Source organism: Osmia bicornis, chromosome 15 (assembly GCF_907164935.1).
Source record: "Osmia bicornis bicornis chromosome 15, iOsmBic2.1, whole genome shotgun sequence".
In the NCBI taxonomy this organism is placed as follows: Eukaryota; Metazoa; Arthropoda; class Insecta; order Hymenoptera; family Megachilidae; genus Osmia; species Osmia bicornis.
Genome location: NC_060230.1, coordinates 4,690,910 through 4,712,005, shown reverse-complemented (window position 1 = coordinate 4,712,005; position 21,096 = coordinate 4,690,910). Strand labels below are relative to the sequence as shown.

Sequence of the window (21,096 nt, the reverse complement as noted above, 5' to 3'; positions counted from 1 at the left end):
TACAGATATGGCTAGCAAGCATTTCTACTAGATCCTGAAGTATCGTTCTTAAAATCCACTTAACGTGCACTCGCATCTAGTGCAGCGTTCCTGAAGATGCATCCCAAGTGATGTTCACCGGTGGATCCTTCAGGGACTCACTTTTACACTCCTGCTTTCATGGAAATGATACGACTGACATACCTTATCTAGTAACTCCCTTCTCTTTTTAGACTTTCCTACCTGTTTCGAAATTTTAATATTCAGCAAAGTTACTTAATTTAAATAATCTACATTAAATTATCGGAACAAGTAAATTGCTGCATATTTCTTTTAATTTGTTGGAGCAGGTGCTTTAAGATTAAATTTGTATTCATTAGAAACCAGATAGCTACTTTTATAAAAATTAGAAAAAATGAATTTCATTTCTAATTTTCCAAGAATTTCCAAGTATTCCCTGAAGGATTCTCTTTCTTTTATCAAGACAACCCGTTCCCCAAACGTTGCCCATCAACGGGACCATCTTCTCCTCCAGAAGGAACTTTTAACTGCATCCTCACTTTTTTTTCTTCAAAGTCGTATTTCGAGGCTGGAAGTAATGCGTTCGGGAAGAGCCTTTATTCGTGGGTGCCAGAAATAACGCTGCTCGTTGCTACGGGCCAGTAAAAGCCCGGAAGTAGCGAACGTTTTGATTACCGAATTTTTTTTTTTCAATTCCTCTTTGCTCTCAGCTCCATTGGCTAATGTCTTCGGTAGGCTGCTGTTTAAAGAACAGACCTGACGCAAGCGTCGCGAACTGTCGTCATCCCGAGGAAATTCCGCGTAAGTTCTGTTCAGCTTTCGATTCGCTTTGGCTGCCTTTCCAGGGTGACGTCAGTTTCACCAGTTAAACCTCTTGAAATTTAATAATTCCCCCGTTATTTGACGATCGAGCACGTTTTCGGACGGCTTTGGGCGAGGTTCGACAGGACGTTGGGCAATATTGAAACGAGGAGACGTTTCCGTATATTTGACTTTTAAACACTTCGGTACTTTGCTTTTAGGGATAGGCAAGGTATTATTATATTACGTTCTGTAATTTAGTAACATATTTTGCATAAAGGCACACGGTTATAGTTCGATTTAATTTTAATCGATCAACCCAACGAACAATGCTTTAAATAACCCTTCCTGAACACTACCTGGAACTTCATAAAATGTACAATTTCCACTCGATTCCGTAATCAAGACACTCTATCCATCTGTGGAATCTCGTAAAACGCGCTCTCAGAGAAATGGATCGTGTTTCTGGCTGGTCGTCCAAACACGCATTCTCGATCCTCGTAAATCGACGGAGCAACCCTCTTTAAATGTCGTTAAACTCGGAAATTCCGACGTGTTCTACCGTGGTACGTTTTCCATGGCGCGTGCCACGTGTCATTAGTCCGGTTGAACGGGTACGGCCGAGGGTGAAAAAAGGAGAGGAAAAAGTGGGATGAACGATGCAATCCGCTGGTAGACGGAGTTAGCAGAGCGTCACTCCATCAGCATACCATTAAGGGATCAAAAGTCTATCTACCGGCTCTGCCCGGACCGCGAGATCTATTATGGGGGATTGTTTATCGGGTGTTCTAAAAGTACCAGCCGGAGACACGGGAAACCGGAAGCTCGTAGTCAGCCACTGATTGCGTGCACATCGTGTCTATTTATCGGCTCTTCCTCGTTTTTCTTCCTTTCCCGATCTCCTATTCCGCGAATAGCGTACCCGGTTATTTTTCTTACTCACACGTTCGGGGAAATTGACGTATTTTCTTCTGAAGGAAAAACGTGGGATTTCGCGAGACGCATAGTTGTTATCTTTCGGAGTATACGATGATAGAGGAGGATTTTTAACGTTGCGGTTTTAATTCATGGTTTAATTGAGAAATTGTTTCTTGATAGATTTAATCAGTTACATTCTAATAATTTTTATTAGAATTAGTTTGTACTCGATGTTGGATTAAAATTTATCATTGTTTGAAGTTTTTCAATTCTCTTCAGGGGTGATTGTCTCGAGATTATATTCACACCGGAAACTATTGTGTCTCGGTTACTTGCCTTTGCTAATGTTGTCATTGAAACGCTTGGTGACTGATTGAAACGCCCACCAGACCTAATCCGGACTGTAACTAATTCCAAACGTACGTGCACGTTGCCTTGTTCCCGAGGCCGAGTAATCGAAGCGAGAATCGAACGAGTATTCGATCAAAAATCGTCTCGATCCCTTTCGAATGTTTCATAAACTCCAGATTGACGAAAAAAAAATTTTTAAATCAATTAATATAAAAATCGAGGTATTTATACTAGCGATAACGATTGGAAACAGTTTCTCCAAATATCCAGACTTTCTCGTGTCGATGTAAAAGTTGTGTAAATAAACAATTAACGATACTCGGTGCGAATTTTTACAATATCGTTCGCAAACACCCGGTTACCAGTATCGAGAAAGCAATTTGAAGTAAATAGCGAAACAACTTGTAAATTACGTATTTGATTGAACAATGCAATATTGACTAACTAAACAAACAGAGAGATATTGGTATTTGTGTAATGAAATGTTCATGTTTGGCAAAGAAATGGCACACATAAAACAGAATGTGCTTGCATTACTCTGGCCAATATTTTTCGGCAGCCGTATCGTAAAAGTTTTATGCTGTTTCCATTCAGCTTATTGAATTTCTGAACCTTACGACACTACACCTCCGCACACCTATGTCTGCTGTTCTCTACAATATTTGAACTTTCATTATTCAGTGTCTCTCAGTGTCTCGCTGTTCAATTATGCTATATCATCAAATTCCCCAAAAATATTCTACAAGTTTCTTTTCTTTTATCAAAAATTCTTCGTCGAACGATTTCATCTTCCGATCCAGTGAATTTCAATCATAGTTAAGTCGGCGATATGACGTATGTAGCTTCGGCCATTTGCATGCATTAAAAGAGATGACATAACGCACACGAGCCGTATGCAACACACGCTGATCACATCCACCGCAGTGTCATCAATAATTCATTCAACCCGCTATCAAGTCGTGTTAAAACGCCAAATATAAATGTACCTAGTAGTACATCACACGGTATCTCGTAGCGTATAGCGAATTTGTTTAAACTGAAAAAAGATGTGCAAAATGTTACGAAACTTTGTTCAAATATAAAATTTCGTATTTAACTGACAGTACCACTTGTTTTAAAGTATCGAATAATTAAAAAAAAGTGGGACAAGTAAACATTTGCAATCAATCGCGTACTCGTAGGTATACTTGTAATTGCAAAATGAAAGTTCATCAAGAAATTAGGACACGGTTGATCGAAGGCTGCACTTTAATTTTTCTTAAAAATTAAATATTTTAAATTAGCTGAATTTTTTTTTTATAAATCTTGCATTACTAAAAGAACTAAACAAGCAGAAGAGATAGGAGAGGAAAAAGGAAACCCAACTGAGAAGCAAACAGTTTGAATAAGAAAGCAAACCGCGGGCGGTGAGTAAAAAAGATTGCGAAAAAGTTGCTGGAGCAATCCAAGCCGGGACACGCGAGCGACAACGATTTAACGGGAATCGCGGATTCGCGTGCGGGATTGCAAAAATCTCTTTCGTCAGCTCGTGAGCGCGAGCTAGAATATCGGGGCAAAAAGTGCGAGCGGGATTTCGCGTTGAAACGGCCCACCAAATTTCACCATATACACGCCACGTGTTGTTGCTGTCGTGGACAAAAATAGCCAGGAGAGTCTTGCATGATTACGTCATTAAATCTCTCATTGCCATTGCGCGAACAAGTATGAAAAATTCCCGGGGCCCCACGTGTCGACGCTTCCACGTCTGGTGTACGGTTTAGCGCGGGTGGTCTTCGGCGTCCCTGAAACACCGACGTCCCTCGTAAATTGCTGTAATTGCACCGGCGAACAAACGAAAGAACGAATTTTTGCCAACTGATCTCTTTTTCACAAATAAGCACCTGACGATAAATCACCTTGAACGATAACAAAAAATGAAGACCAACATCTCATTCACAGTATAATTATATTCACATCGAAAAATTGAAATGTTTGCGCATTAACTTTCTCTAGTAATTTAACGATTCAACAAGGCATCGATTAGGCCGTCCTATTTTCATTGATCTTTTAACACCTCTTTCTATTTGCGCTCGTTTATTCTATAGATAAATATGCGACAGAAATTTAAAAATCCAAAGACATCTGTAAAGCTTTCTTTTAAATTAACTTGAGATTCGTTTGTCGAATCCATGATTCACAATCGAACAATCAACGAGGAGCCGAATGTTGTAGGTACAAGCAGCGCACGTTCGAGTACAAAGCGTTAAACACGGTTCGGGATGGATGAAATCAAAGCGCGAGACCATGAATGGGACAGGAAAACACGACGCCGCGAAAACGGTTCGGCCCCGTTAATTAAATCGCGAAACAATTTCATTTGCCACGGTGAACGCTGGTTTGCAATTGCAAATACAAATCGGGAATCGGTGTGCATCGGTAATTCGTTGTTTACCGGGAACAACGGCTACGACACGAGGCTAAAGGTTGTTCAAACGGTGTCCAACGGTGTCCGCGTACTAATGCCGTTGTCATTATGTTAATGGCCGGACGAAACGAGCCTCGGGTTTAATTATAATTACGGCCTTTCACCGCGTGAACGAAATGCGAATGAAATCGTGTCAGAAAATTTTCGTGACAAATCCCCGAAGGAGATTTTCTAACGAGATCGTAATTAAATAATTGGAGCAATTAATAATAAACGTGTTCTTTAATTTTTAATCGACACAATTTCATATCTTACGCTGTACATTAATGAAACCATTCAAATATAATTTCATCGATTGACTCTATTTTGATATAAATAATGGTATAAAATTATAAACGGCGTAGATTCCATCAAACACGCTGCTGTCGAAGTGTTAATTATTAAATGTCGAAGTAATAACATTAGATCTGGAAAACGACGTCATTGTCATTAATAAACACGTCGAAATTTATCTACAATTTTTATCAGTTCTCAGTTCCTCGGCTGACAATTATAGAAGCTGTTCATCGTCCTCGACGTTCATGGAATAAACACGACGTGAATGAGTTAACGATCAAAAGTAGGTCATACATTGAAATCCTTCATTCTTTCTGTCGAATTTTTCGGAATACTTTACGAATTTAAGACAAAGTGGAATAAAAGATTTTCGATTTGTAAGCGTATCAAAATTTGGTCACCAGCAACTGGACGGATCGATTATATTCGAAATTCGTAATTCGTGCGTAGAAAGCTTAATAACGTAACGAAATCGTCGATTCATTGAGTAGTTATTTACCAGGCGTTGCGTAGGATGCGATATCAGCTTCTGTCCGTTTAGATAGCAACATCCCGGATGCTGAAGCGATATCACCTCTTCCCCCGCATTTCCTCGCGTGCTCGCTACGCATCATCCTCCGAAAACGGCGGAATTTCGCGTCCTTCGTGTTTCACGTTGAACCATTGCGTGTCCCACGCGAGGACCTTTCAATCCCCTACTTACGAGTCTCTTCTGGGAACATGTTCAACCCTTAACGCGTTGTCAATCAAACGACTTGTATCACTACAATTATTTGTACACGACATATTTTACGGGTGACGTGGTGTTTGAGTTGAAAATTCTACGTCACAGGCCAGGATATTGAACCCGTCGTTGAAAGGAACCATTGGTCCTTTCTTAGAAGCATCGTTCCACTTCAAGGACCACCAATTAAGAGGCGTCGCTATCTCCAGCTACGATATTACACAGCACGCAAACGTAGACAAACATTCAAGCGCTGGAAAATTTATTAGAATTGACCAGAACCGTTCGAGGCAGCTGGCTTGTAACTGACATCTCGCAGATGCAACTCTGCCGGATTGTCGATACACTGTCGATGACAGAATTCTCTGAAGGAGATCCTTAATCATCCCACCTCGTCGGTTTCCACGAGCCGTCACAGAAAATGATAAGCTGGAAAATAGATATCTAACGTAACATCACAGCTGATTAAATATCTCTTGTTCGATAACAATATAAATTTCTTCGGTTGACGAAGAATCAAAGGTTCCTTAAGTATCCTTAGGATCCTCTCGAAGGAGTAGCAAATTCTTCGAACCGATAGAGGGGTCCGCGCGGCGTACCTAGGGACCCTTTCTCGGCGACGAAGGAATTCCAAAAGGGCTAGCGAAAAAACAAAGCCGGCTGTAGATTTTGAAGAGGGAGCGAAGGAAGTCGATCGAAGTTCTACAGCCTGTTTCATCTTCTACTAACCCGGCTTCGCTCAATTAGCCCATTGTAGAGACAAAGGGACTACCGACTAGTTTCGTTAGTAGACGATCTAATTCTGATAGAAAAACGCTACTAATCATTCTTTTTTCTTTCCCTTTTTCTCCTCGACGCGATATAATAGCTGGCATGACACACGAGGAATTTGATGTACAGCCGGAATTTTTTTATTTTCTTTCACTGTTTTTTTATTGTTCCCGGCTCGTTTATGTTGATACTATTTCCTGCGTTTTATTGCAGCTCGAAAAAAATGCTGATGGCGAGCTTCGAGTGAGAAAGTGAGCATTAAACGGGAGTTATGGCGGGAAAATTATGAGAGCGAGAATGAATGTAAGCAGTGGATTTATTGGAGTTTTGGAACAAAAGTTGCAAAGTTTCCCGTTCAATTCTGCGTGGAACCTTTCAAAGGATATCATATCAAAGAAAGAATGTAATTATAAAAATTTAAATTGAATGATTTTAATAGGAATGTACAATAGGTTACGGTTTTCTTGATGGTTATTATAAAATCGCGAATTTGCGGTATTTTCGTCTACCTTTTTAATATTTCGATCAAATACAGAGTATTTCACGGTGGTTGGAATATAAAACTGGCTGTTCGTCGATATCTTGCGGAGCTATTCACCAACGACCAGTCTAGAATTTGCGAGCCATCCCTTTGTTCTTCCTTCCTTTTCACGTGGCGTGCTCGGGACACTTGTTTTTACGGCATTCGAGCGCGAAACTGCTCGTGCTTTCGAAGCCGGTGAATAATGTTAGCCGCAATTCCGCGTGTCCTCTTTTTACTGTATTACAAAGCCCTCGTACCGAACGCATTTCGTATAATGGAAAAGCTCGTAACCTGTAATGAACGTTTCGCGGAACTGATTTGAATTTATTCTATGTAACATTCATCAAAGATACAGGGCTACTCTTTAATTTACAATAACCGATATTACACTGCCTGGATAATTTTGCTTGAAAAAGCTCTCAATAGATAAATTGACGAATTCTGTGAAATATAAAATGAAAAGGATTAATTTTATCATTTTGTGAATGTCATTTTATACAGCTCTGATAAGCTTTGTTGAACGATTAATTTTATTTTTGGCAAATTGAATGTTGTTCAAAATAAGGCAGAAACTTCAGGTGTAAGATAGTTTATTACTTAGCGCCCTGTCTTGGCACAAAGTCAAAGTTCTCAGCCGGTTTTCCAACGATCCTGAAACCTTAGAAGTTGCCGGTGTCCTCGGGGAGCCACTGTTGGTTATTTAAAAAAGAAAGGATGCAGGTTTCAGCAACTAGTCAACCAGGAGTAGTCAACGTCCCTCCGTGCGTTTCATCTTTGATACATTCACCACCGTGTCATCCATAAGTGGGTAGGCACTTCACTTTCCATACCAATCCATCATCTATATCATTAAGAATTCTTTCACTCACACAATCAGCAATACTGGGCACTTGAAATTATGGATATTGGAAATGGGTTAAATAAATTCGAAATACAGTGAATTCCTTTCGCACTCTGTTTTATTACTCGGCTCGAAAGGATGTCTTCGCTGCTTGAAAATCTGACTCGAAGTGATGAAAAGCCTGTAAGGACAAGACAGAAAGTCTGTTGCTCACTTATCAAATCAAAGATACCAGGACTGCATTCAGTCTATTAGCCAGGCCCTTAGGTATAAACAGTCACAGGCCTATGGGTCCGATGACATCTGGTCTGACAATATAACTTCGAAGCACGCAGTGTTTCTCATATATATAACCAATTCATTTTGGCTTTATAGCTGACGCATTATTATTATCAATAATCCAACAATGGATAACAGAAGATAATATACTAGATTTGTTATAAATAAAAATGCAAATAAAATTGAAAATTATCGTGTTCGAATAACGGCGACATCTCTGACCATTGTAATATGCATAATGACTACTGCCGTCGCTATTGTTCCCGATTTTCCTCGCTGCGGAATATTCGCCAAACACGAGGAATCTTTGATGAATCGGGAAAGATACTTGCTGGAGTGCAGACGAGACCAGACGGATTCGATGGTTCTCCAAAGAGCGCCAGGAATAAGGATGGAAATGGAGAGTTTCATCAGCCAGAGTAGGATTGGGTGACAGGAGGACGAAATGGAGGAACAGAGTCGACGCGTTACGCTGGAAAAGGAAGGCACGAGGCACGTTCATCCCTTCGGTAAAAAAAAACCCTTGGAATCGGTTTCTTTGTCTCGTCTTGCAGACAACAATGAACCTCCACCGGCTGCTCCCAGCTTTCTTCTTTTTATCGCGGCAAAAATATTGTGGACAGTCCCGATACGACGGCTGTTGATCCTTCTTCTGGTTAAAGGGTTGATTGAAGTCGAAACACTGTCCCTTTGACCAACGAAAACTCGAAGAAGAAAGTTTACAAAGCTTGTACTGTAATATCCAAGAAAGATCCTGAGTTTTCAGTTGACGGAGTTGAAAAGGGAATACCTATTAAGAATACAGTTCATTTCGAAGATCCTTTGGTCACTCGTCACAATTGGAAACTCATCAATTAAACTGTAATGGGTTGAGAATAGCCTCTTAGTCGTCGCAGAAGTGTTGTTGATAAATTGCTTCTTCTTTATTATAATGACGTCCCATTTTGCGACAAGTTTGTCTGCCTACTGATTTATAACCTGCTTCAAAATTCATTTTTCCATCTCGAGGAGCCTTGAGATCGATGATTGATGATTTCTTAAGTATTTACCGGAACGAAACATTCATCAGTTGCATAAATTCTTCAAATATAAATTCATCTTCAATATAATGATTATTTAGCGGAAGCAATTAGCAACCTCAAGGGATTCATTTAGAACGAAGCCAGATTTGATTCGAACATATTCGATAGTAAGCTTGGAGAACAAATCCATTCGCGATCCTCTGACCCGATGGGTGCGTGGTTAGAGATATTGTTGATTTCCTAATGCGATTGTATCACGGGATGAGTATTAAGTCGCATCGATCGGCTCGATACGCTATTGTTCCTCAGAGGATGCCGGTCAACGATGCTCGGATTAATAGTAATTGCGGAATTCGACTAGGATCGATAGACCCGCACGCATGCACCTCGCGAGCTCATTTTCGTAATAGGATGTCACGCTGGCGTAGATCGCGGCGATATTAGGCGAACAGCAACCATTGTTCCATGCCTCGTATTTTCATATCGAATCGGTAAAATCAGAGAATTACATAGACAAACGCTTTCGGATTGGATGATATTGTCTCGTGTCTCAGGAAAGATCTTCCCCGGCAATATAATGAGAGTCTACTGTTAGTACTAACAAGGGGAACTACCCAAGTGTTACACTCACTTATTAATGAAACTTTGCCAGCTTGTGTAACACTTGTAACACCGTATAAGATCTGAAGGATATAAAAAGTTCGAACGAAGTACACCTTTAATTGCAAAGCAAATACCAATGAGATACTCGAACTTTCGCCAAGTACGATTAAACGAGAGAGTTCTAACCGCGATTTTACGGGACATTATGATTCTGGCCATCGACGTTGGCACGTTCCCAAGAATTGGCCTGGCGGCTAGATGCTCCGTTCGGATAACCGGCTAATGCCGAGGTTTACGCTCTTTTTCGTCGAATAGGATAGCAATCATCGTGGCGGGCCCGGTTCGACTCGAATCCTGTAATGGGATACCAAAAGTCGACCCTTGTAATGAAGAGATTACGCGTACTTTAGGAAAGATAAGGGTACACGAAATCGGGTATCTGAAATTTTCACGGGTCAAACATACCTCGGAGGATGGCCTTATTCGTCTCGCACCGTGAAATTGTTTTGATAACCGGTTGAACGTCGATGATTTTGCGAGCTGAAATTTTCGAAAGGTGTTATCGAGAAAGAAATGAAAGATTGATCCTGAAGAGTTCCCGAAAGAAATGAAATGAATTCTCATTTATCCTTTTAATTTATAAATGACACCTCTCGAAGTTATTAATTAGCCTTCCAGACAGCAGTCGCGAGTTTCATCAACGTCGACAGAAAAATTGCATACGCGCATTTAATATTTACACCGAACCGAGCACCACGGGCATCCAGAAAACGCTTGATAAAATATTAAACTTGCCACGTAGCCGGGGCTCCCGTCTGTCCATTTAAGAGTTCGAAGCTAACGCCACGTCTCGAGCCATTTTCCAGCGGGAGAGTGGTCGTTTCTCGTTTATATTCCCGGCGAATTCTAAGGGAGTCGAGCATTAAGAAATCGTCGACGTTCTCGTATTATGACGCATCGAAAAACCCTTGGATCGCTTGAATTAACTGTGACGTATTGAACGACTCCCGTCCCCTGGAAATTCGACTTTATAAAAATGACTGCCGGCCAATTTGTCTGAAAGCGTTCGTGGATCCGGAAATTGCAAATTACCAGAGAAATGATTGATTGCAATCGGCGGTTGTTACGTTTGCCAATATTGTTTTGAAAAAGGGAAATGTTAAACTAACAGTATTCAGAAATTAAAAAATTGTAGCAATTTTTTTTTTTTGTGTTTGACAGTGTTTGCACAAGAATGTTGGATAAATTACAAAGCAACTCTCACTGTGTTTATCGAAGCAGATACGTAACCCTTCATCCTGTTAACACCGTGCGGTGTATTGTCTGCAGCAATTACACTTAATCAAGCACAGGGTGGAGCTCGTGGTAAAAAAGGATCAACTTCCCTGGTGCAATCGTGAAAATTACACGTCTCAGTCAGACGATCGAATTACGTCTCACGTGTACGTGTGTGCATCGAACCTCGAAAATCATACACTTTCAAATCCAAGCAGATCAAAGGTTCCTTTGGAAACCTTCAGAAGCGATGCATAAAGTCATCGAGCAATAAAACGCAATTGCAATATTACAAAATTTTTGTTGAATTTTTCTAATTTCTGGAAATAATTAAGCTGTTAATGGTTACCGATCCACCTTGTAATTATCTGTATCGTCTCATTAAAACACAAGATCATTGAACGATTAACGAGCTGAAATCAAATCTCCATTTGAAACTCCGGGGAAATATCCGATTTTTAAAATGAACCAAAGAAATAACGAGTTTCGAACGATCGAAGAGGCTCCGGTCTGGATTCTTTGAAAGTAAAAACTTGATGGGAGTGTAGAAGGAACGATAATAGGGGCGAGGAATAAGGGATACCGTTACAAAGTGCCTCGCCTCGATAATTGTCGCGAAATATTTCATCGTTGCGATACGGAACGTCTCGAGGAGCCGATCACCGTGTCGTTAATTATCGAAATGGTGGCCATTTGTTTTTCAGACGATCGTAATTGACCGTGGCCGCCGACAAGGCGCACCTATCCATTGTACGGGACACGGGTATGTTGGAAAGGTGGTGCATCAAGCAGGATGCACCAGGATCTTGTTCGATTGCTCGGTAATATCCAGGTTCGCGCCGTGGAACAGCTGCATTCTGTAGTTGGGTGAAAAATGACGAGTTAATCGTTGAGCAAAGAAAATTATTCCAAGTCCGCGGCAACAGAAGAAAGAGAAATCTCTTATTTTTCTTCTGTCACTAGGATCGTTGCACTTTGGACTGAACTGTGCATACTAGATCTACTCGAGAGCCACGTGCAGTCTTCGCAACTGCAATCAGATATCACCGGTTGCACTTTTCTCTGACTTTCGGTGCATTCTGCGTATCGTCGGGTCTACTAATGAGCTCGTTGTCCACTCTGGGGTACACTTTGGCCACGATCCCATCGCTACTTTCCTACTCGTTTATCGAGATTCAATTCTATACGAACGATTCGCGGTGCAACATGCACCCTGAAAACGTGGCATTTGAAAATATCGACGATAATAAAGCGTAGACGAAGAAAAATTTGTCCAAAAGATTTATTTTATAATTCGATAATTAGATGTGTATTAGGAATCACTAGAATCGTGTATCGTTTCCCAGTAGACCCATTTAATTCCACTTATCATCAATTTCACGTTCGCTAGCCAATTAAAATTACTCAGCCGGGACCAATTATCGCACCCACGAGGACATGAAGGGTGAAACGCGATAAACCAGCCTTCGTTGCGTTTCAACGAAACCGGTTGCCACCGTGAACAGACATATCACGGGGATTTCGTGGACGCAATTAGACCTCTGAAAACTGCATTCCAATTAACGCCCCCGTATTTTTCTGCCGGTTCACTGTCATGTAGCAATGTCGTTCGAGGACCTCGCACTTGAAACTAATTACCATCGTGACCCAGACATTTCGACTAAAATCACATTAGAATTTCAAGGAAGTCTCTCCGAATGATACTGAAAATAATTTAACGAAAGAAATCACTTTACACGATTTACGAGCAAGCTTTTTAGCAATTTATATCGTCCGCAGGAGATCGTTGTTCGAACACCATTTGAATCGCACCGCGACCGGCATTGTTCCCGACCAATGGCCGGTCATTTTTCACAGGAATATTAGATGCAGGGGGTCGAAAGCTGAATGGCTCGCTGGGCAACGTTCCAAATCGTTGAATGACGCCCAACAACTGAAAGAACTTACGCAACAACTTTGATGCAACGCAAAAACACGTTCATTCATGATTTCAGGCATCGCTTCTTTTAAGACGTCATCCGTCTGTTTTTTGTTACTTTCGACGTCTCTGTTTATATCATATTTTTAAAATGATCTTTTTTTAGAGATCGAGAGATCGGAGGAATTTGTTGTAATAACAGAAAGTCGGAGTTGGAGCAAAAGGACTGGGAGTGTTTCATTCGCGTAACGACACATGTAACTGTCTAACAGCTGACGTAACGAGTTGTGGGACAAGTTCGCGGTGAAACTTGTTTCAATGCTGTAACGAGCACGTTGACGCAAGAATCAAAGTCTGGGTCAATGTTGCCGTGTTCCCCCAGCTTCGACCACGTTCTTCCCGCTCGATTTATCGCGCGAAACGACGCTCTTGATGGCTGGCGCTTCGCCATTTACTTGCGATTTCAACGCTCAATTCATTTGCTGATAATTGGCAAAAATTTTCATACTTATATTAGAAAATATTTCAATAGAAATATAAAATATCTTTAGAAAGATATTCTTGGAATTGTTGACAGTGCTTGTAAACTGATTGATAATAATGACTGAAGGAGATGAATGAATATGTTCCCGTCTACTGCTAATGAGTTAATTAGTAGTCTCGATAGGTACTTGAATGATCGATTACTTTGCTTATTATCGCTTCGTAGTTAATGTATTACACTTTGATGGTTGATTGATGGATGGATGGATTCACTAGCACGTCTTTCATCATGATGTTTGTTAAATAGAGATTATTTAATTTAATTGTTCTCTGTTACAGGTCGGTGCTTCTCGTATTTATAATAGGGCTATGTGTGCACGACACCCTTGCGAAACATGTAAGTATTTCACTTAAGAATCGTTATTAAATTTATAACCCGAGGTGGTCCGTCGATTTTGATCATAAAATTAAAATAACGCCTTTGGCGGAACACTCCGAATTGCATTCCTTCAAATTTTATAAGTCCATTAATGGTCGCTCGAGTATCAAAGGTGCACAGCCTTGGGTCAAACTATCTTAAATGGAATGAAATTTTTCATATTGAATTAATAATCACGGTTCTAAAAAATGGGTCAGAAATTTTTCACAAAATTCCTTTTCGACGATCGACGCCAATTTACAATCCCTCGAAAGGACATTTCGCCGCGCGACGACACCGATGACAGGACATCGAAGCGCAGATGGAACACGTCGCTCGTCCATTTCGAATTTCGAAATCGCATCAGTTTCGCAGCCGTCACGCGGCCGTCACGCGGGCCGATATTTTAATCGACACAGGGGAAATTACGTTTGTAAGTTCGCGGGGATACGGCGGAGACTGTTGAACGTGAAAAACCGACACGAGATATCTGTGTATCGGGAACCAGATTATCAGCGCGGAAGGACGGGAGCAGAGAAACGGGGTGAGAGGACGAGCTCTGACTTATTGCGGCCTTTTTACCATCATCAACGATCCCCTCGAGCCAGTCTGCGTGGCTAATCTGAGTTAAGTGGCCGTTAGGGAGGCGAAGAAATCTTGGAAATGCTCGCGCCAATCTCGTCGCTCCGTGGATCCTTGTTCTTCTTGAATGTCGAGTAATTCTTTCAAATCCACTGGAAAATGAACATCGAATCGGCCGATTAGAAACTGTTAACCTGGACAGGGGTAATTCCATAAAGAAAGAAACCTGAAAAATTTATGATACAAGCAGAGCTATTTAATTATCACGTTCATTATCATTACCATGATCTGATTATGTCAAAGGGAGATCCATAGCACATAAAAAAAAATAGATAAGGAGCATCGCTCGTAGGATTTACGAGGAGTTCAGTTCCATGCTTATCAAGCACCATGGATTAAGGATGAAGTAATTGAACTCCTTTTACGAGAGTCTTTCTTTCATTCTCCTGCGTTGCGTCCACCTCGTAAAGTGAACGCGAAAGGATTTTATGAGTCGTTTCGTGGTGTACCGTTTTCTTAGCCTTTTCTTTCTTCTATCCTTCGCAAACGACATAAAACGGTCATTACAACATTGAAATAACAACAGATAAATTGGAAATTAGATTTACTATTAGATGGAATTTTTTCCAATTTTAAGAGTGCGACTATTCCAAATTGTATTGAAATTAACGAGAATCGAATTCGGCTTCCGAAAGCACTGTCTTCGCGCTCTGCTCCCTTGAAGGGAAACAGTTGCCTCGACTTGGCGTGTACACGAACGACCAGTTTAATTCACCGTCATCGAGATTATGTTAATCTTGTCGCGAAGAGGCGGTGGCACGGTCGAGTTATTCGATCGGTCGCAGAAAGCTTCTCCTGCGGATCGTTGCCCCCGGTGTATTGGATTATGTTTCGCTGTTAACAGGTTACGTTTCGTATCTCGCCGTGGCAGACGCGCGACGCGTCGCAGCCAATACCACGGCTGATCGACTGCGGGATCGATCGTATGGACATACGTGATCGAAGGTATTCCAGAGCACGGCTGCTCTTCGATCTTATCCAATTTTCATTTCGTTCATCAAACTCTTATCTTACGTATTAACCCTTGAAATTGAATTAAAATTTTCGGCTCTCTCCATGGTCCGCCGTCCGAATGTTGAATAAGTACAACCACCATTGAATCATTTCTAACGAGATCTAGTTCGTTATTCTATTCATGGATTCTTGTGATTTTTCTCCTTGAAGACACTATTGAATGACGATTTCTGACCACTTTACAAGCGTGAACAATACCGACAACGACGTGTAAAACCGCAAAGTCGCGGACGTTGCACTTGTTCGACGCATAATCACCTCGTATTAGCATAAATTAGCCTGCCCCTTGCGGGCAGTCGTAAACCTCCGCAATTGTGTAAGGTATGTGCATTGATGTCAGAAGCAGCTGAACAATCGTCGTATTAATACAGTACGACACGCGTAAACGTTGCTTGAGTTAAATGCATCCTATGACATAATTCTTATAATTGTTGCACGGTATTCACGAGTTTGCAAATGGTCTAGAATTGGGTTAGATAAAATTGAAAAAAATTATTCACCAGTTCTGTTGAAATTATTCCGTCTTTATAAATTACTGCGACGATTTGCTTGTATCATGTTTTATGGAATATGTAGAAGAAATTCCTAGAGTAGCAATGGTCATCGACATCGTTCCAAAAATAAAGATCACGAAAGGAACGGCATTAGTATGTCGCGCGGGAACTGGGTTACGCAGCGAGTCTTTTATTCGGTAATTAAGGCGAAAAGGCGGCAACGGAGCCGGTAGTCGGCGTAATAACTCGACAAGGAGTAGCGATACTTGCCACGTAAACGGTTGCCTTGCAATTAGCCGGAGCCGGGACCACGATCCCGGTCTCGGGCAGAAATAGCCGATCGTTTCGCGCGCGTGTCGCACGATGATGATGTAAACTCGCTCGCGTTACACAGCTGCTGCCTTTGCTTTACGACCAGACGGACGTGCACGCGACGGTTAGTCACCGCTTAAGAAGCCGTTTAATTACTTGATTTATCGCGGTCTAGTCGCGATCACCATTTATATTGCTGTGAGAATCGCCGCGGACCTACATTTCTTTCCCTTCGGACGCGTGTAAGTACGCGCTGCTCCCTTTTACGCGATCCTGGTATCGAAGGGAGGAACGAGTGAGTCATTGAGAAATTCTCGAAACTCGCGGAATCTGCACAGCTGTTACACTAATTTCACCATAATGTTAAATTTAGAAAATTAAGATAATATGTGATACGGAATTAAATTGAAATTAAGGCTCTCTCCCTGGTCCGCCGTCCGAGGGTTAATACTTTGACGGCTGGATATTTTGTAGAATTATGATTCTTGCAATTTTAATAACAGGTTAAAATTAACAATTCACTCTTGTGATACAACGATAATCTTACGTCGAAAGTTTCTATCCTTTCCTCTTACTTTCCTCTCACTTTCAATCCTCTTAAATCAATTCAATTCAGACGAATCTCAGACGACTCTCTGCTCGGAAGGCCCGTTTGAACCATGAATATTTCATCTCGCGCAGGAAGCTCAAAGACAAGAAAATATGATTCGCGTCAGAGCGCGATGCTCGGCGTCGCATAAATTACTTTCGCCGAAGAAACCGTCGACGAGAGTTTTAATCTGCGCCTTTCCCGTGGACCTCTTAGAGAGGTGTTTCGCAGCCAGGATTCGCGTGTACACGGGTTTTATAGTCACCCACGTCGCAGACGTGCCATTATTATCGTTGTATATTCTCACGTTACGGTCCACGCGACACGTCGTAGTCGCGCAGATGCTTGGGCAAAAGAAAAGCTCCTATCCGCTGCGCTTGTTCGCGCCTATCCAGCCCCATGTGCTCTCCCACGCTCCACAAAAATCCACCTAACAGCTGTACGAAACTTTATTTACGACTGACAGACTCGGTTATATTTTTTTTTCGGTAGCCTCCGCGAAGGAGTTGTCGGAACAACCGGTGGAAAAGGGATCTTTCCCTTTGATCTTCGATGCGCCGTGTCGAAGAGACTCTTTCGCGTGTTTTTAATTGCACGCCCGCCACAAGCTTCCACCGCGACTCGAAAGAATTTAGTTTCATTTTTTCTTTTTTTTTCGTCTGGTTTTGCGATTTTAAAAAGGGTGTGCCCGGAGAGAAATGCTTCCCTGATCGATGCCGAAAGCCGAGAGAGTATTTTACACTTTATCTGACTCCGCCACGGTAAAAGGGTTAATCTCGAAAGTTTAATAAAGTCAATAGATTGTAGATAAAACACGCAATAGAATGAAAATCCGATCGGATTGATCGAGCAACAAAGAGTGGCAACGAATAATTTTATCCAAAAACGGGAGCAGGGGCGTATGCACTTTACAACCCCCGAATGCAAACTGCTTTGGAGCCCTGCCAAGGATAGTCGACCGGGCGAACGTTGTGCGGATGGTTTAAGGGTGAAAGAAGAGAAATAAATGGGAACGAGAACGGGAGGCCTTCCAAGATCGTCCGATTGTCGCGCCATTTGCTTGGGTATTAATCTCAACCTTTTCTTTCTAGGTCAGCCTAACTAAAAGTGTACCCTATTATACTTCTCTAAATTCGGAAAGAAGGGATAAATAACTATCATTTTCTTCTTAAAAGAATTGGATAACAAAGTTAACAATATGTAATATCATTAATCGAATAGCATCAGTATATTATTTTTCCTGCAACAACCGTGGAAACACCTCTAACGACGCAGCATTCTCGCGAACAAACACCCATAAACACCATAAAGCTCGCCGGGCGCTCTTCTATACCATAAAGCCGTCGAAAATACACCCGCACCCGACGATAACGTAATTCACGTTTCAACGTTGTCCTGTTGCCTCGTTCATCAGCGCTAAAAGCCTATACCTTATCGAGGGGAGCCGATAAGGGGATCGCGTTGTTGCTCACGAAGGTCACCAGTGCACCCATTGCACCTCGTGAACAGGACCTGCAGGTGGTCTGCAGGTGAATAAAAGGCCACTTAATCCGAACGAAGGTTATCCTTGCGTTCCCACGTTTCTTTGCGACCCTGATACTCGAGCTACCCTGCGTTGATCTATTCTATCAAAAATTGTTGAGAAACAATGATAAAGAGTGTGACCTTTCTTTTTATAGCATCATATAAAATTGAGACACGAAAGACATCGTCGACAACATGGAGAAAGTTATCTGCCCAGCAGTTTCGTGCTGGACACGGACGAGCCTGAACGAGGAACGTGGGGACCATGGTCGTCGCCCAGCTCTTGTTCCAGATCCTGCGGGGGTGGTGTCGCTCATCAAACCAGGCAGTGTCTCGACGTAGAGTAAGTTTAATTATCGATTACATTATTTAATGAGGGGAGGGCTTTCATTAGTGACTGAAGAAGTTTAAGCGTTGAAAAGATAATAGAATTATTTAAAAGTAACGTATCTAGAGTTAAATTTCTCATCTATCAGCTCTGGAAACGAATGTAATAACACGCTTGTTGAAATTACAATTAGAAATTACACGGCACGCAAAAGTGCTTCATTTGGAAAGGCTAAGCGCGGAAGTCGCGCGTTCGGATCGTATATTAGAATAGTAAGCGTGCTGCGATCATGCCTGACCTACGACACGATCCTTTCGATGCCATTAAGTTATTCCACGCGTTAAGTGCTCTTACATTACGATTAGCCAACTTTCTCGTTCCGTCGAACGTGTTATTAGTGACCTGTTCACTCTCGATCTCGCGCGATGCCCAGATTTTCTCCCCTCTGATCACCGACCGATTTTCCTACTTTCCAGTTTTACGTAATGGCTTTGTGAAAGCAGTTCTCAAAGATCGAAAATCGTAAAGATATTTCGTGAACTCGTGAGAATAGAAGAATGAAAGAATTTCTATAAGTATTTATAGAAATATGATTTACTGTAGAATATTTTTTGATTAATGCATAATTTGTCCATTCTATAAGATCTTTAGGATGATCAGCATTCAGGAGAGATCTTGAAACTTCTTGTTCCATTCTGTGAACGAGAGAAATTCCTAGAGATAGGAGAAGCTCACAAGTAGTCGCGATTAATCTCGATTCTCCCGGCTCTTCCAGATAACACCGATTTACCACGATTCCTGCTGGAAATTTCGTGAAAAAAATTCTGCAAGAAAATCGTCGAAGCGTGACGGTGTCGACGGGATGAGATTGAATTTAAGTAAACCCATCTTCGTGGGAAAATAACGAAATGAAAAATTAATTTTCCATTACCCTGGGGCAGCGTTCTCTGCCTCTCTGAAATTTCAAATCTACCATTCTCCACTGTCGTCTGTTTGTGTTTATCTGCTAATTAATATTAAAAAGTTTATTTCAACTGCAGAAGAATTATGCAAAAGGTATTAATATTCAACAGTATCAGTGAATCTTTTTCAATTTTTTCAACAAGAATAATTGATTTCAATCGTTCGACTGATTTCTACGTGAAAAGTTTCCCAAGGAGTTTGGGTATTATTTAGAATTTCCACAAGCAAATCACATTTTCCTTAGTTTTTCTTTTTTTCTTTTAGTTGATGCTTTAGACTTTAAAGGGTAAGAAAATTCGTCGGTTGGCGTTTCGTTCGAGTTTCCTCGAAAGAAGCTCGTTAACGAACGACGTGCTATTCAACGGACTGTGAATTCCCGATTACAGATACGAACCACACCGTTTCCGTGTACGATTACTGGATCTCGGTCACATAATCGAGATTGAAATCAATTAAGAAGAAACGTGTTGATTTGAAATCAAGGGGATACCTTTCCTTGTAAACTTTTCATTTTCAAATAAGCGTACATCAATTTTGTTTGCGATTTTTCATTATTTTTAGGCCACATTACTTCATTTACTATTCTGAAAAAATCAAATTTACAATTATAAAAATCTTTTGTTACAGTGACAGTGGGTACAGCAGGTGTACAGGTTCAACAAGACGTTTCTTCTCCTGTAATATCCAGGTAAGTTGATATTCTAATTAAAAAAATTAATTCTAAACTATATTATTCTTCTATGTTATGAATAAATAAAGAGATCCTTCGATTCTTATCAGAAAATAACCGGCACGAATACGCCGCTGTCTCTAACCTTTGAAATATGTCGGTCAATTTCTCATGGATCGGTTCGACGTTGTTCAACATAATGATTTATAGGATTATTTAATTCGGTTCGTTAAATGCCAGCCGCAGCCCGGTTGAACTTTGAACCGCGAGGCATTCGACGACTATCTGCCGCGTTCACGTGTGGCCCAGTGAAAAGAACTTTTGTCTCTCGATCGTGAATCTCCTTTTCGAGGCTCGATCGATCCGACGTTATTCCTAACGCCTCGACACACGTGCCACGGACCACGTCGAAGTTTCATTTAAAACCGCTTAATCAAACCTTCTTCTTTTTCGCGCGCTGCTCACTTGCTTTTGACAAATTGATCCGGTGATCGATTATGCCGTACACTCTCCACGAACACTAACGTCCAATTATTCTTTCAGGAAAATAGTAGTTTAAACGGCTCCGCTGACGTTCGTTGGAAAAGTTATTTCTTATTTACTTTTCTTTATAGAAAATTTATTTTCCGACCAATATCGAAGGAAATTTTTCATTCAACCTTCCTGTCGATTGTACTTAAATTTTATGAAACGAACTGGTACCGTTGCCAAATTTCATATACAGACCTTGAGTTCTTTGTTAAAAATCCATTTGATAAATTGTGGAATCCTTGAAAAGAATCTCTAGGAATACTCGTGATCTTTGCTATTCAAGGTTTAATATTCTTTTTAATGACACTTTTTCCAACAATCGTCAATCTAATCCGGTATTATTATCAAGGAGTGCGAATAAA

General features: G+C 41.1%; 1 protein-coding gene across 6 annotated transcripts in view; it reads left to right on the top strand.

The window, feature by feature from the left end:
* LOC114875326 (papilin) overlaps positions 1–21,096 on the top strand; it is an 82,791-nt gene that overhangs the window by 39,621 nt on the left and 22,074 nt on the right. For all 6 annotated transcript variants that reach the window (XM_029185478.2, XM_029185479.2, XM_029185480.2 and 3 more), the window contains exons 2-4: positions 13,589–13,646; positions 18,398–18,585; positions 20,161–20,221. In XM_029185478.2, the coding sequence (XP_029041311.2) occupies positions 13,589–13,646; positions 18,398–18,585; positions 20,161–20,221 (307 nt within the window). The remainder of the gene's footprint in view (positions 1–13,588; positions 13,647–18,397; positions 18,586–20,160; positions 20,222–21,096) is intronic.